The 18504-nt window shown below is 34.4% G+C and overlaps 1 protein-coding gene across 2 annotated transcripts in view; it reads right to left on the reverse strand.

Moving 5' to 3' along the window:
* LOC149802458 (uncharacterized) overlaps positions 1 to 17924 on the reverse strand; it is a 33097-nt gene extending 15173 nt beyond the window's left edge. For both annotated transcript variants that reach the window (XM_089951696.1, XM_089951695.1), the window contains exons 1-4: positions 17797 to 17924; positions 11817 to 11943; positions 10615 to 10750; positions 7306 to 7539 (exon numbers count right to left, since the gene is read on the reverse strand). In XM_089951696.1, the coding sequence (XP_089807822.1) occupies positions 7306 to 7539; positions 10615 to 10750; positions 11817 to 11943; positions 17797 to 17837 (538 nt within the window). In that variant the 5' untranslated portion in view covers positions 17838 to 17924. The remainder of the gene's footprint in view (positions 1 to 7305; positions 7540 to 10614; positions 10751 to 11816; positions 11944 to 17796) is intronic.
* Between the last annotated feature and the right edge of the window lie 580 nt (positions 17925 to 18504).

Here is an 18504-nt window from a genome sequence, read left to right on the forward strand (position 1 = left end):
TTGAGAGTACTGATGCTAACCTTAAGACAGGATCCAAAAAGGTGGTTCATAACATATCAAGAAAAGATTATATATAATTTGCATCATTTGCTAGTTATTTTTCCAAGTTTTTTATTATTTCATTTTGTGCTATTGATCATGTAACATTGTATGTTGGACTTGGCCTTGAACAAAATGAAGTTCATTTTCTACTTGACTTGAATCATTCATTTTTGTTAATTCTATAAACAGCTATTACACAGCTAAATAGTTTCCTTATGAGTATGGTTTAACAATGAGGATTATTATTATTGCCCCAGTCGCGGATATTATGTTTACTACATTTTAAATTATAATTAGAACAACCTTCTAAACGTTTGGAACATTCTAGAATGTTATTTGTATAAGTCTTTTATATGACACTTGAATGGGGTCAAACTTGCGATGTGCTTCCAAGGCAGACAATCTAACCACTTAGGCCAAAAGAGCAGAGCAACCACAGAGTCGTAATATATATATATATACACACACACACACACACAACGCTTTATCCCCTAAGTCTCAAAGGTCCTAAAATTATAGAGTTTAAGTGAAAATAGGATGGAAGCTATATTGAGCCATACAAATGACCTTCATGACAGAGCCCCAATTTGGTAATTAACATACGTTCTAATGATAATGTATAAGTCTACAAAGTTGCATATCTTAATTGCAAATGGTCATAAGGTTATTAAGCTTTAAGAAAAGTGTCATGGAAAATTAAAATACTGAAATGTGACCATGACGTCAAACAGAGGAATCCTTCTGTAGCACAGAACATAACTGCTTCAAATGAGGTACAAGTATTCAAAGTTTTATGTGTCAATTTCAAATGCCATTCAAGTTATAAACAGAACTGAAAGTGTGATGGAAAACATAAAATAGTGAACCATGACCTTGACCAGAAAGATAACACGCACACCCTTTATTTAAGATGTACAAGGATACCAAGTTTCATTCCTTAATATTAATGGCTTTAAAGTTATGGACTAGGTAGGAAAGCAATGAAAACTTCAACCTTGAAAATGGGAACATCAATGTGACACGTAACACACCTTCTTGTGATGATGCATGACCACTGAACAGCTTTAAAGTTGTAAGAGAAAGGGTGATGAACCACTCAAAATACTGACCCATGATTAACATTAACCTTGACCATGAAGACAGCACCACCAATGTGACACACCTTGTAATGATGTATACTACATATGTTTCATACCCTAATCTCAGATATAAATCTACAGTACAGAAGTGCTCAACCTTCTGTCACTGAATAAGCTGCTCAGGACAAAAGGACTGACCCCTAGATTTCTAGTTCTCCAGACTGCCATTCAGAAGGTTTTATTTTCTTCAGCAACAATGATCAGAATCCGGTAAATCTCATCATTATGACAGTATTCTGCTCTAGTAAACTAATAAAGACTATATAGAATTTCAAAACAAGATTCCAATTATTGTACCTTCACTGCATGTGACCTTGAAAACACCTGCACAAAATCTTTATTGTTCAATATAATTTGGCTGCCACCACAAAAAAACATTTCACCTAGGTTGTGCACGAGTGATATAAACTGTTGCGTAATTGTTTTTTCTTATCCAAGATTAATACTATGTATTATTTTATGCATAAGCCAAATTAAACAAAATATTTCTCTGGTTACCCAAAAAGAGGTCTCACTAGAATTTTAAAACTAGGAGTCCAATACTCTGGTACAGTTCTGTGGAACAAGCTTCCACTACATGTAAAATCTGCCGAAAATATTAGAGTATTTAAGAAGAGATATCATGAGCATGTACGTGTTTCAAATAGAAAATGGAAATTAGTATTTTAATACTAAACATGTTAAAATAAACAGTAATTATTGCTCTCTTCATATAATGTGCATTGTTATACTCTGCTTAAGAGAGTCTCAAGGGAGAATAGTCCTTGACTAATGAGTCCCGCTCTATAAATAAAGCATTTTTATTATTATTATTATTATTATTATGATAGGTTTAACCGTACATGTATATGCTTTATTTTATTCAAGTGCAATGATGGGACTTTCAGTCTTGGGGTACATGTTTTCAAAATTTCCAATCATCGAAGTCCAAAAGTGAAAACTAATGGAACCCATGAACATAATTTGGAATCTGGAATTTATACTATATATTCAGTATAATTCTGCAAAATTTGGAATACTGGGAAGTTCCATAGGAAATGTTTGTCTATTTTTAGCACAGCATTGTAACCTTAGCCATATTTTCTCAACAATCCTGGACCAAACACAATTTTTTTTTATATGCATGATATCTGAAGTGTTCGACCTTCTGGTGCCTAATAAGAATAAGTTACATAGAGAGTAAAATGGCAATGAACCCATAGAGAGTAAAAAAGCAATGAACCCTAACTGTCTATTTTTCCAGGCTGCCATTCAGAAAGTTTCATATTTTCTTCAGCAACAATGATCAGAATCCGGTAAATCTCATCATTATGGCAGTGTAATACTCTAGTAATCTAGTTAGACAATAAAAAATGCAGAATCACCTGCAAACCATTCAGTTTCTTTACCTTCCTTACATGTGGCTTACAGTTTTACAAGGAATCTTATTAAGAGACATTGGATGCCAGAAAAATGAGTTTTGTATTTCCAGATGTGAAATAAACTGCATGAAACTTTATTTTAAAGTCATCTAACCCAACAATACAATTATAATGTTATTATTATGTTTACATGGCAGTGCAGTTTAAAAACTGGTTTTATCTAAGGGTAGTTCAACTTGAGTAAGTATTTTGATTGGTTCATTTAATGTAAAGACCAGAAATGAGCACTAAGAATTCCAAATGCAAACTCTAAATTTATTACTTTATTTAGAGTACTGATCCTAACCTTGAAGACAGGATCCAAAAAGGTGGTCCATAACATATCAAGAAAAGATTATATATAATTTGCATCGTTCGCCAGTTATTTTTCCAAGTTTTTTATTATTTCATTTTAAGCTATTGATCATGTAACATTGTATGTTGGACTTGGCCTTGTACAAAATGAAGTTCGTTATCTACTTGACTTGAATCATTCATTTTTGTTAATTCTATAAACAGCTAATACATAGCTAAATAGTTTCCTTATGAGTATGGTTTAACAATGAGGATTATTATTATTGCCCCAGTCGAGGATATTATGTTTACTACATTTTATATTATAATTAGAACAACCTTCTAAACATTTTGGAACATTCTAGAATGTTATTTTCCATTAGGTTTTATCAGAAAATGTTAATTGTGAAACCCGATATCACTCACATACTTGTACAAGAATGTCTCACTGTGCTGTGAAGATGCCACTCATAATCAAACCTCTTGCAGACCACAGTAATGAAAGCTTATGTCTCCAGTCTGATCAAAATCCAATCAGAAATAAAGCTGACAGAGTAGTAACATGCTCTGCCAATCATATCCCAAATTGCCTCATTAAAGTGAGCAGACTTTGTTATAATTAAATCTGACCAGAAGCTTAATCATGTAAGCCTGATAACTGAATCTGGTCTAAACTATATTTGGAAACAGAGCCTTCACAGTGGTAATATGTATTACACCTCTATGGTCTTAAGTAACAGAAAAGAGCTCAGAGTTTTGTACATTTCAACAAATAATAATTTATTTCCTTAGAATACAAAGTGAAAATTTAAAAAGCACTTACAGTATTTAAAAATCCCAAATAGCCAGTCCAATGAATAAAGTTCTAATTAAATTCCAGTGGTGTACAAAATAAGATCCAGCACTGAGTGTTGATGTGCCTGTAGTCTTGAATACTTGTCACACAGACATTCATGTACCAAGTTTGGTGAAATTCCATCCCGTGGTTTTGGAGATGTGATTTTGAACATAAGGAAGTCATGGCAAGGGAAATCATGACAATTTCTTATGTTTTTCTTATGCAGAACATCCATCAAAGATGTATCTTACACTATGTGATTGCTGTTTTTAATAACTTGCATGTAAATTGGCAAAACCTCCAACATTTCCACCATCACTAAAGCATTCTTTCACAATAATCAAGATAAAAATTACTCTCATCATTTACATACTGAAACAAGCAGTGATTGAAGTGAGTGTCCTGCCAAAAGATTGTTTCACTGATCAACATAGCTACATGTATAGCTTCTGTAATTCAAATCCGATTTGACAATGCTGTTGTTGTAATCTTTTAAAATTAATATTCTCATTATGGATAAATCATTTTTAGACTGAAATTAAATAAAGGAGGATATCATTCATATTTTGTCTGCCTAAATTAATCTTAGGGTAAGAATGGACTTCATTTTCTGTCTGCCTAAATTAATCTTAGGGTAAGAATGGACTTCATTTTCTGTCTGCCTAAATTAATCTTAGGGTAAGAATGGACTTCATTTCCTGACTGCCTAAATTAATCTTAGGGTAAGAATGGACTTCATTTTCTGACCTGTTCACACTGCACAACCTATCTGTGACATGAAATCTGGACACTGTGTATGCCATTACCTGAGCAGTCTCAGCCATTGTTCTCTGAACAGTGATAGATGTTTAAATATTATTTATAGTATACACAAATATTCACTGTAAACCAGACATTTTCTGCTACTTAGGTGAGGATATTTTCAATGGGTGTTACGGTGTTTCACTGTTATGTCAAGATTCACAATTCAAAACGCCATTTTTACCTTGACTTTCCATTTTTTTAAAGAATGTATGCATAAAAAGGAATCCTTCATTTAACATTGTTGTGGGAAATGAAAATTCCACACTCAGTATCAGAATTTTGCATCAGACACAAAGAAAAGCCTTATGTCTGATACAAACTCTGACCTTGGGAGGAATTTTCCTATCCTACACCAATCCACATGAAATATTACCTAAAATATGCACCAGAGGTTCCGATAACGCAAACATCGGTCTTTCCATCTATTTTCTATCAAACTCACATATTATTTCTTTTGCCTGCTGCTTTCCTGCATAGCTACCAACCTTCCAGGCTCACAATTAGTGAAAATAGGGATAAAAAGTCGTGAATTTGGACATGAATTAGTGAAAAATACCATGACAATAACTCCATCCACTCTGACCATCAATACTACACTGTATCAAGATCGCAACATAAAACTAAAACACTACATATATGCAGAAATATATTTGCATTTCTATTTATTACGGTATTCATAAACTTCACTTGTTCTTGTGGTTATTTATCAAGACATGATACTGTGGCAGACTTGAACTACCTCAACTGCTTGATGGTAAATTTGTTTTCTAAACAGTTCAGACTTTTTGCCTGCTGGTTGATCTCGGTGACTAAATTGCTGACAAATTTTTTGCCGCTAAGGAGGCCCCAAAGTCAGTCTTATTTTTCCTCACTAGAGAAAAACTCTTTCACTGTCACTGTTGCTGTGAGGAATGCACAGGAGCTGCAGCACTTCTGGTTCTTCCACAGGAAAATTTCGAAGAGATTTTCGAGTCCGGGAACATTTGTCAGAACAAATGTTTAGCATGGTCTCCAGCTAATAAAGGTAAATCGTGTTCAACAAGAAAACTCACAAATAATGTTTCAGCATCGGTAGCCTGCAGGTATTCCGCCGATGGCTTAAAATATTCCAGAGCTGAAATCGGCGAATTCTTAATTTTCCCAACTTCTACGTGTTTTTTGCAACCGACATGCTTCCTCACATCATCTCTGCAATGGCACACTGAGTGCAAAAAGCATGGTGAATATCAATGTTTAATGGCAGAATGCACGGCCAATTTTTGATATATTCCAAATTAAACTTCACTTTTTGAGTAATACATTTCTTTTTCCTTGGTGGTGAAGACATTTTCAAGATCTTACATGCGATGCTGAATGGAAACTCAAATCAGTGTTGGTGATGTATGCGCGGAGCAAAATTCCGGTTAGCCCTCAGTTTCTCTCAAAAGCATTTGTAAGACTGCTCTTATATATATATATAGATTAAAATAGGCTAAAATGCTTACTACCAGGTCAACTGTACTAATCGGCTGTAGATCTAATAATATCGCGACCAGCAGTACCGGACTGTTTTGGCAACTAGAGCTTAACGGGAAATCGGTTATTTTATTAAAGATTTAAAATAATGGAGAATTGGAGAATTCGTGAATTTTTGGTTTGCAGCGTGAATCCATGAATCACTGAAAAAGTCATGAAATTCACACCAAATTCGTGAGGGTTGGCAGCTATGTTCCTGGCATGATGAAAAAAGTTTATGAGCATGTTAAAAAAAGAACAAATAATTTCTTCCTTTTCAATGCAGAGTGCTGAAATCATCTTTGATATTCTTCAGCAATAACAAGACTTTTAAATTGGTGGACATACTGCATGTCAAACTGGCACCATCTTTATGAAAGGCAAAAACACCATTAGAAGTCTTCTGGTGAAAACCCTATGCCATGTTCATCCATTCAGAGGAAGCAGTAGTAGCACATTTTTTGAAGACAGAAGCCATGACAGCCATAGTGAATGAACAACTCGCACCATTTTGGTATCAACTTGGTATCATAAGAATTCCACTGATGAAAAAAAACCATGTTGATAGAGCCCTGATGATATGACTTTCCATTTAGGAGGACTAACAATAACAAGACTGTCAAGATGACTGCCAAGGTAACTACACTGGAAGTCAGATTGGAACCATTTTTATTTAGTACCAACTAGACATCACAAGTATTCAGGTAAAACCCAATGCTGATTTGACTTTCCAGCTAAAAGCAGTGGTGTCAAAATATTAAAGATGGTGTCTATGGTAGCCCTACAGGATAACAGATAAGCACTATTTTTTTTTAAAGATCAACCAGACACCATCAATACTCCAGTGAAAACCCTATGCTGTTTTCCATACAATACAAGTAGCAATAATGAGACTTACAATATGGCTACTGTGGAGGCCATATTGGATGCCAGATTGGTATCATTTTCATTTAGGACCAACTAAACATAAGTCCAAAGGAAAACCACATGCTGATTATTACCATCCATTCAGGTGAAGAAACTTTAACAACATTTTTAAGATTGCTGCTGTGATGGTCATTTCAGGAAAAAAGCAGAACCATTTTGATTTATAACCAACCAGAACCGGGAGTAGTAACATTTCATGGCACTCTTCCAAGTAGTTGAGAAGTAGCAATAACAAACTTGTGCCAACAGACAGACAATAAGCCATTCCACAAGATCTACTTGTCTAAGGCCAGGAGAGTTAAAAATCTACTTCCATCACAAACCCTCCCAGTAGAGTGATAATTAATAGAAGAAGAAAAATAATTACCCATTGGAGGCATTGGGCCCATAGGACCCATCGGACCCATTGGCCGCATGGGACCCATCATGCCCCCTGGAGGCAGGGGTGGCATTGGGGGTTGTGGCATGTATGGCCCTGGTCCTGGTCCTGACGTGGGCATTGGAGGCATTCCATTCATGAACTGGTTTGGCATGGGAGGCAAGCCATTACTATCATCATCATCGTCGTCGTCATCTTGTTGTCCACTTCTTTGTGAAGTGCCTGCAGAAATAAAATAAAAATACTATTTACAGTCCTTCTTGCAAAAAATGTTGCCAATAACTTCATGCAACAAATGGACCAAGAACACTGTATTGTTTGCTAGATTAGACAATACACTATTAACACTATACATGATGCTGCATTAAATTGCACCATAAACACTGTGCTGGATGCTAGATCAGACAAAAGCTCTATAAACAGCAGCAAACAATTTAAGAATATAAAATCATATATTAGTATACTAATTAAGATTTCACCTGCCTGTCAGTTGAACAGAAAAAACACATATCTAATTTCCTATGAAATGGCAAGTTACAAATCTTGTGACAACTGCCAATGCTGCCTTGTCAAAGTCAACAGCAGTCCTTGTGTAATTCTAACACACATCTAGTAGTAGACTTGAGTCTTGGTATTACCAATATCCATTCTACCTGTATTATCAACATTATCTGATAAGCAAATAGCCATGCCAGTCCATAATTTTAAAAAAAAAAAACTTACTATATTTCATAAAGCGCAATTTCTTCCAACAATGGATTATTGTTCAACTGTATGGGGAAACAGTGTGAAATCTCAGCTTGACAGGACTTAAAAACTTCAGAAACAGACAGCACACATAATTTTATATACATCTATTGATCATGCCTCAAAAGTATTGTTTACAGAACTCAAATGTTTCACAATATATGAAAGGATAGATTTTCACAAGGCAGTTCTTTTACATAAATGTCTACATTGAGCTGCACCAGCGTACCTTCTGGATTTATTCAGGCCTTTTTCAACACAATACCAGTTGAAATCAATAACAAATGGAAACCTTCAAGCACCAAAACCAAAACCACAGCAGTTTAAAAAGAGCTTCCAATACTCTGGTACATTTATGTGGTTATGTGGAATAACCTTTCACTACATGTAAAATCTGCTGAAAATATTACAGTATTTAAGAAGAGATATCAAAATTATATGTGTTTCTAACAAATTAAAGTGGAATTTATTATTTTCATACTAAAAACGTTAAAATAAACAGTAATTACTGCTACCTTTCATGTAATGCACATTGTTTTACTCTCCTTAGGAGGGCCTCAAGGGACAATAGTCCTTGACTAATGAGTTATCCTCTATATATAAAGTATTATTATTATCTGCAACCCTCAAAACAGCTTAAGATGAGAACAAAATACAAGGCAGAGTGTTCTTCATTTCACTGTATTGCAGGGTTAATGCTGCAAATTGTAAAAAAAAACTTTCTTGACCTTTACCTTTTCCATTAAAAAAAAATAAAAATTTCCAGACCTAACAAGGTGACAAGTTTATTGATCTGATAAGGCTGTTTGGGGGGGGGGGGGGAAGGAGAGCCTGGTGGAAGAGGCTTTCATCAAAAGCATTGAAATAAATGAATATTTTGGTACCTAAGTTGATCTTGATGTACCTTTGACATATTTTAATGATTTTATAAGGCTTTTAAGAGCCCCCTGTTGAAAATATCAAATTCTTTCCTGTGTAACTGACAAGAAGCTTTGGTCTTAATTTTGGAAGGCCCTATCCAGGCTTTAGAGTCTTCAGTTTCTTCCCATAAGGAGTTATAAATACTATGTCCATACATTCTTTAAACAAAAATATTAGGTCCACACAGACACAAAAAGATCAGCCCAAGAACAGCAAACCAAATCAAATACACAGAGATGAAATTTGTAAGAGGTGAACAGTCGATTGTAAGCAGGATTTAGACTGAGACAAAATAAGCACTGGAAATTGTTGTTAGATGAAGACAAAACTAGTCAGAAATACACTTGTATATTGACAACTTGCACAATCGATGTTACATTAAGTCAATGCACGTATGTGAAAAATCCATGAATTAGAGTATAGGTTACATTGTAAGAAAATTCATGTATCAATCACATCCTGTTAGAAAACAAATAACACATAAAAATGACAGACCTCATCTGATCTACATTCCACTGTCAATAAACACGTCACTGAACAACTCACTATGATACTGATTGTCACCACTAGTATGTAGCTGCAGTACATGTACATGTATTTAAATTGGCCTAGATTCTGGTGTACCTGAGACAACTATCAGCTGGCTAAGAATATCAAGGAGATGAAGCTATTCATGAGACAATCAAAATGTGTGAACAAAATAAAAAAATTGGAAACATATTTGTGAGATGTCGCACTTTCAATTCATCAAAGAGTTTCCTCTGACCCTTGGGATGGCATAAATGTCCAAATATCGAAAACGGGGTGGCAGGGGTCAGAGGAATTTCAGATTAACAACCTTCAATTAACTTTATGGACAGATATCTAGTATGAAATGGATGGAACTTTTAATTTGTGTTTTATGTTGCTATTAGTAGCCGTCATAGGCATAAATTATTTTCTTTTTAAAAAAATCCATTCACATCACAATAAACGTGTTCCATTCACTTTGGAAAATGCTATAATCGATCAGACTCAATTGCTTTTATTCAAGTTTTGGGCTGACTTCCTCTGATTATTGGTGCATTACTCTTATTGAAGATTGTAGCTGGCTTGCTTCGACAAAGGGTGCACGTGTTATTGAAAGGAAAGGCTAACTATGGAGGACCAAATAAATGCCCTTTTGTTATTTTGGTGGCAAAATCAAATAATTGTATACCAAAGAATGAGTCAGAACTGACAGCTTGTCAACATAAACATTTATAAAAAACATGATTTTGTTCAATTTGGGATCTAGGGCTTCTGTCAACACATACGTTCATTTATCCCAAATGCAGAAGTCCAGTCACGTTACCAGTTTTCACAATAACGAACATTGTTTACTTTTTCAATACTTTTAAGTCAATTTTCAATTTTTTCGGACATTTTTAAGATTTGGAAAAGCAATTTTTAAATTTAAGACTTTTTTCCAGACTTCCAGTCTTGTGCAGGAACCCTGAAATTACCTATGTGCTTTCTGTAAATAAATACCTCATTTATTTGCTTTTAGGTAATATATACCCAATTTAATTGCTTTCTGGTGATACATACCCAATTTAATTGCATTTTGGTGATACATACCAGATTTAATTGCATTTTGATAATACATACCTGATTTATTTGCTTTCTGCCTTTCATGTTCCTTGAGATCCTGTTCAGGAATGCCCTCCATTCCATAGATTTCTATTTCTGTGTTATTTCTACCTGGTAATGCATTTGGTACTTTATCAACTTTGTCTTTATGAACCTGTGTGTTTAATGTAAAACAAAATACATTATTATTGGAAGTAGAACTATAAGTTTCAAAGTTTAGAAACATCTGAAAATATTGCATGTCTCTCTCAAAACTGGCTTTTCTAGAACTCTCCTTAAGAGGAATTCTCAGTATTTTTAAATTTGACGACAATGCTAATCTATTCTACTCATTATTTTTTTTTGTAGAGATAAAATCAAGTGCAAATTCATGGAACAAGATCCAGAAACATCTTATGATAATCAAAACAAATTTCTATTTTTTAAGATGGTGCAAAAGTACTGAAATCATTTACTGAGATTTCTTTACTTTATTTTGGATATGTTAAGTTTGGTGCAGTGGTGTCTATTATTCAAGTCAAAGGTTGTACTCCATTTAGCATAAGTTAAAATCTTCAGTGTACATGCAGTAATGTCATGATATAAAGCTCACTAGACATGAGCACTGTACCAAACACTATTGCTGTTTGTTGTTGACTTCATGGTATCACCTTTTAAGGAGTCAGATATTTACACTTTCAAGACAAAAACATAATTACTGGTGAACTGAAACAAAATTCTAATGCAATAATGGATAAACAAACTGTAGTAAACAAGAAACAAAAGGGAGAGATTACTTTTATAAATGCATACAACAAACCATCAATGATCAATTCTTGTCATCGTCCAGTCAAATTATACATTTTTGAATTAGGCAGAAATAACAAGAAAACAAGAAAATTAAAATATATATAATGACTCAACAAAACAAAATATTAATTTATAACATTTTCCATCTAATAATTCACAATGATAGTCCTTTAACCAGAAAGTAAGTTTTTTTTTTTAATAATGGCATTATGATCAATAAAATATGCCAATCAATCAGTAGAGAAATAATGTCAAATGTGTATCTCATTAAATCTGATCTTTTATGAACAAAATAAATTAAATAAGCTAATAAGAGATATACCGGTGTACTGCCGTGGAATTCAGCATAAAAACATGTCAAAATTGAAGAAAAAAAATTAAGAATTCAAAGGCAGCAAGACCGGGAGAATGAGAATACAAAAATGCATTACCTGCATACAATGTATAGACAATCCTGGACCCGTGTATAACTTTTTGTGACATATGTGACATTTGAAGTGCTTGGCCTTTTGATGCTGAATAAGAATTTTCTCGTCATCGAACTCTCTGTTACAATACCTGAGGTTTTATTAAGGAAAAAACTGAAAAAAATTATAGTAAGCTCAAATTTATACACGTAAAACGATCAAAGTAAAGCAAAGCAATGTGCCTTTAGATCTTGGACCCTTTTGGGAAGCCTGTTCAAATCAACAGTCTCCTCTCTTGTCCAATTTTTTTTGTACATATCCACATACTCTGGTGAACGTAAATGATCATAACTTTATGAAGAAACCATGTTTCTTCTTTCTGTCACAAGGACCTATACCTTTATTCTCTTGAACCAAAAAGTGATAGGGTTCTTCCTTACCCTATATGCAAGCTATCCACAAAGTTTAGTCCCAATCTGTCACGTTATTGTGTATAAACCATTCTCTTCATTTAGTCAGGGTTAGTAGCATATTTCATTCCAACCTTTCAAGGTTCAAAACAGTGTTTTTCAAGGTGCATTATTACACATATTTTAAAGGATACATAAATGAAACTATGTAAACACAAGTTAACACTTACTATTACTTCATACGAGGAACATAAAACAAAATAAAACATGTCAATAGTATGATCATGGATATCTTTCCCATTAATATTAAACATCCTACAGCTGGGCATTAGAATAATGTAGTCACTGAACAAAGTTCATTTTACTCTGTCTACACTACACTATTTACAAAGTCCAAAATATTTTAGAGGGAATTTTTCAGTTCTTGTAGCTTGTCATCAAGCTGTTTTTCAAGAGCTCTAAGTTTAGCGATTTTGTCCTTTTCACTTTTCCTCATATTATTTTCATGCATAGTCAGCAGCAGCAGTTGTCACTGTCTCAATGTCTCTTTCAGTACCTTCCTTTCTTCTTTATTTATCCCCATAATCAAAAACAAGGTAAATATATTTTTTATATTATTGCTTATTTAAAAACAGTGTATGGATATTTTAAACTATTTCATATTAGTTATATTAATATTTCTCTCAGCTTAGCTGTATTCTATACTTTTAGATTTATCGTGTTCATTTCAATTATCATCTGTCCTCTTTCCACTCAATCCCAAAATAGAACCGGATTGAACTAATTTCATAATTAAGACTATATACAGTTTCTATTTTAAAACTTGAATCTCTGTGTTCACAGACATACCTCTTTTGTCAAAAATGATTCCATGCTGAAGGCTTTATGTTTTGCCTGTATTAAGCGCCATTACAAGAACTCGGTTTTTAGCTGAAAAAGATCTCATGATCCAAACTTTATATTTTTCTTCATCTAGCCACTGAAGTTGTAATTGGCAGCCAGCCATATCAAAGCAAATGATTCAAATTTAAACCACTGCTACAGCCGGGCTTTGTAAACTCGGAAGTTCACAATGCGTGACTGCACAGTGGCCAGTTGTGGAAACATTTCCATTATGGCATAAAATTAGCGAGAGATTGTTTTGGGGTGTTTTTTTCTCCCCTTTTCTTTTTATTTAATTCTGTAAAACAAAAACTATTTATTAATTATTTCTGGTTTCAAGAAAATCAAGGCTTTTCAAGGTTCCCAGACAATATTTAGAATTTTTAAGGGCTTGAAGGAAGAATTCATTTTTCAAGGCTTTACTAGGTTTTCAAGGTCCCCTATGGACCCAGAGTCAGTGACCTTGACCTTCTGACCAAAAAATTATAAGATTCTTCTTTAACGCTTTACCTCAGAGTGTATGGCTTTGTAGGCAGTTGATATACATGTATCAAAGTTACAAAGTGCAGTTTACTACAAACAGAACACTGTTACCTTTTTGACTCCATACACATAGGACTGCCATATCAATGTTACAGCAGTGTAGTACATTTTATGTTCAACATCAATTTTAACCATTTTATAATTCTAGTTCACGTCTAGTATATCCACGAAGATTTAAGAGAAAAATCTGATCGTTTTAGTTGTATAATTTTTTTATGTACTTTAAAATCTTGAGAGAACTCATTCTCCGTAAAGCCAATGAAGCCATGTGACAAACCAGAGCTGCAGTTTCTCATACTCAAAATTAACCAGTTCTTTGTCTACATCTACATTGCTAAATCACATAGATTTGATAAATTATAAAAACTATGTGATGCCCACATCAACATCTGAGCCTTTGCCTAACTTACTGAACCTTTAATAGTCATGATTCAAATCGTGCGACCTCCAGAATGTACTAAATGAAATCAGTGGCCTCCATTTTGGAGAGTGGAAAATCTGACCCAATTACTTTAAATTGCAGATTATGACTAGAGCTTAAACAGGGACCCATCTGATCTGATGTAATGGTCATTCTTTCAATGAATGTAGTATCTAGGGGTAAATAGGGGTTTTTCCCAGAAGGTGCTGCTATCAAAACCCGCTCAAAATGGCTGATGTATACAGGAGCATCTGAACATGCTTCCATGAAAATGGTGTAGAAGCTTCAAAAACTCACTTCTATGTGAATTGGGTAGAGGCATCCAAAGGCACTGACACGAGGTAAAGGGCCTATGTGTATGGAGTCAAAAAGGTAACAGGTGTTCTATTTATAGCACACTGCACTGTGTAACATCTAGCATCTGAACACGCTTCCATGAGAATAGTGTAGAAGTATCAAAAACTCGCTTCTACGTGAATTGGGTAGAGGCGTCCAAAGGCACCGACATGAGGTAAAGGGTTAATCCATGTGCAAGTTTGGTCCAGATCTTTAAAGTAGAGCTAATGCTATTTTCAATTTTCTTCTTTCAGTTTCAGCGATCTTCACTTCAGACCAATAGGTTGAAAAACTTTCACAAAAACTGAAGAAACATCTTTAGATTTACATGTCTTCATTGTGATAAACAACAGTGATCTCCCCAGCAATTGCTGAAAGCATCAGATTAAGCAGTCTAATCATAGTGCTAAAAAAAAAAATCAGACACAGGCCAAGAGCAAATGGCTTTAAAAAATTCACTTGCACAGAAGTGGTAATCAAAGGCATATTCTGTCACTAGTATTGTGCCCTCCCTCCCTATTAAATGCCAAGTTGGTTTAAGCGTTTTTCTCCGACAAAATGAAGAAAAACATAGTAAACATAAGTTTGGAAATTGTGCAAATTTTGAAAATATTAAATGAAAGTCACAAAATTCTCCACATATTCAACAATCAGATACCTCTCGCTATCAGAGAAAAGTAGATTTATCAAGAACAGAGCTTTCTGCTTGATGAATTTCACTTTGTCAAGGCTGCCGCAACAGCAAGAGATTTCTAATCATTGTTCTAGCAATAATTATATTAAGAATTATGTGACCTTTCGTTCTTTTAAAAAAAGGATGCAACTTTAATATTTCAAATTTTTCCACTACAACATCAGAAAGGGGTTTACTGTAGATATCACATGATCTGTTAGTGGATTAAAAACATAATAATTATAATACTAGCAGTTTCTCATAAAATATATTATTTTTCTATCAATTTCATGCTGGAATGTCTTGATATAACAGTGTTCTTAGTTTGATATAGCCACCCCTGGTAAGTGTCTACCCTAAATTTCTGTTGCACAATGGCACCATTTTCCAACTTTCTCTATGTAACTGACCCTAAACACTATCATAAATTTCCAAGTATCAAAAACGAGATAGGGTCAGATGAAAACAATAGGCAACCACTAATCCAAGTTTCCTCTGATCCATCGCACACAATTTTTTATATTTGCACATTTATGTTGGGGTGTAGGGTCAGACCCAATTACCTGTCGAAAAGCTGGAATTCGTCAACACTGAGTCGTGACGGCATAGAGTAGCCACTTACTAACAGGCCTAGTAAACTGAAAGGATCTTGTATCTAGGCATTCTTGCGTGAACTCAACAGGATGAAATTTCCTGAGAAACTGCGACTATAACATTTGTCATGTCTTTAATAAACTGACAGATAATACAAAATTACAGCATTAATAACATTTGACTAGAAACCCACCATTTTCATTATCACATGACCAGTCAATCTAGCAACCTACATGTCCATGACACTGAGATCTAAGAGTCACATGATACAAACAATAACCCAAGTTGCTGTAGGAAAAGAAATTGAAAATATCACTGAAAGTCATGTAATGTTTACAGAAATATTAAGGAACACAAACTTCTCAGCGTATTTATTCCAAGAACAACAACCAAAACCAGTCACTCTCAAAGCAACCTGGAAAAAAGTTTCACCAAGCAGGAAGCAAATGTCAATGCAGAAATCATGTAATACCAAGAAATACATCACCGACACATCCTCAATGCTTGGTGACTCTTTCTCCAGGTTACTGCAATACCAGCATTTCTAAGCACTGTTCTGGGAATAAACATATTGAGAATTAAGCATTCATTCATTATTTTTACAAACATTATGTAACTTTCATTTATTATTTTTCACATTTTTTGTATAACATTGGAAAATTGTTTATTGTTGCTATCACTATTGGACCCCTGATGTCATGGACTTGTAGTAGTCCTACAGCACAAGACATGATATTTTTGTGCGGTCTTACTGCTGAAATAAGTCTTGTGTAGCATGTTCTAAAGCTGACTCAGGAGAACAATACGTAAAATTTTCAGGAATATCTCACACACTTGGCATCCCGTATCAACTCTCTTCCACACATTTAAATATAATTGATTATACTTGCTTTGCCATGTTGATCCTGATGGAATCAAAATCTGACAGTAGCAATTGGACACATTTTCATGTTTAGTTCAGCTGGTTGGAAAGTGGCAGATGGGAATGCCGGAATAAGAAATAGGCTGAAGAATGTTTCATTAACGAAATGAATAAAAATATACTAATATCTTAGAAAGTGTGTATATAACTTTGTTTCATTTATGATTATATCATCCATTTCCCCCTTTCCATCACATTCCAACCAACTGATGCCAGTAGCTTCTTTTGGGTCGGTGGTTCTTTCCAGGGTTTTCCATGTTTCTTCCTCCACCATTAATACTGGCCGCCATGTATAGCCTATCTTGTGCTGAAAAATGGCGTTAAACCCTACAACAACTACTAATCAACTGAAGTGTAGGTCAATGGAACTTGAAAACACATCCATTTGCTTGTGTGAGAATTTGAATTTATTCAAATAAAGACATCAAGAGAAAGTAAAGTCTGCCTAAATCAACATTACTGTAACTTGTAGAAATTAAATGATATGTGCTTCCAAGTGTGCAATATATTCTTGAAAATTTTCTTTCTCATTCTGATATCTGTCAGCATTAAACTGAGCTACACAAGGCCGTTTATTAGGCAGTAAGATGTAGCATCAAAATATAAATAGCATGTCTTGCAGTGTAGGACTTGGACATGTAGATGGTGAGTTTTCGGTAGTCTTGCGACTAGCAAAGCATATGGTGAGATCTAGGTCAAATTGTATCAATGCTATAGTGTTGTCTCGTCTGTCAGTGAATAAAACACAATGGTTATATGAAAATAAACCATCTTAGATCAATTTCATGCTTGTATGGCTCTGTGTAAGGTCGTTCAAGTTTGCAAGGCCGGCTAATAAGCGGCTACCATCAGCGAATTCAAATTTTCGATAGGTAATTGGCTCTGACCCAACATAAATATCCAAATATCAAAAATGGGGTGCGATGGGTTAGAGTCAACCCCGATTAGGTTATCACGTCAAATTAAAAAACTTTGAACGAAGATACGAAAGTCCGATTTTTATATATAAAAAAATGGTGAAAAGAAGTGAAACTTTTTCATGCAAATTTAAGCAATATCGTGCTTATATTTAGTCACATGTTGATAGAGGGGTACAAGGTGTGGAGAGACAGGAGAAAACGTCGTTATGCAGCGTAGGGAACCCGTTAAATGTTTCAAATGGATGGAATTAATTTTAAGGTGGTTCAACTACTGTAGTCAAGACCAAAATTATGAAAGGATACCAGCACCAGGGCTTTAGTTGCTTCTTCTTTTTCCTACCCATTCTGTGAAATTATGACTTTATCTATATCAAACGCACTTTCTTCCTTTTGATAATGCAGGAAATGGCGTGTTCAGTGCCCGTATGTAAGGGAGAAGAACACATGAATAATTAACATAATGAATTTAATGCGCATTCGTTTTCAAGAAATACACAGCAAAATAATATGAATAAACCATAAAAAATAAGGTATATATATTTTCCTTTGTGGATAATTTATGAAAAGCTTGAATATATTTTTACTGGCTCATAAATTAATAATTACTCCCTAAGTGTCGAATAAATATCGGAATGACGTTCCCAAAAGAAGATGAAACGTACTATGCTCAAGAGAAGAATGTCCGTTTAAAAAAGACACACAACACGAGAGCAATAATAATAATAATAATAATAGTAACAAAAATAATAAGTAAATATTAGTAGTATGGAGCTAAAATAAATTATTTATGCAGTAGGGGTGCATTAGGTGTCGCAAACAGCCGATGACACTGGGTAAAGAATATTGTAACGGAATTCCCTTGTCTACATTACCCCGCTATTTCGGGTTCATTATGACTGGTCTTTGTATTTGGAGTATTATCCTGATGTATCTGTATGAGGAATGGCGTTTGAGAGTGCGACAGATTTCTACCCCAGTGGGATACCGTCTTTTTCCTAACATCTTGTCTTC

The sequence above is a fragment of the Sinohyriopsis cumingii genome, chromosome 3 (genome assembly GCF_028554795.1).
Source record: "Sinohyriopsis cumingii isolate HCF-2022 chromosome 3, ASM2855479v2, whole genome shotgun sequence".
Taxonomy (NCBI): Eukaryota; Metazoa; Mollusca; class Bivalvia; order Unionida; family Unionidae; genus Sinohyriopsis; species Sinohyriopsis cumingii.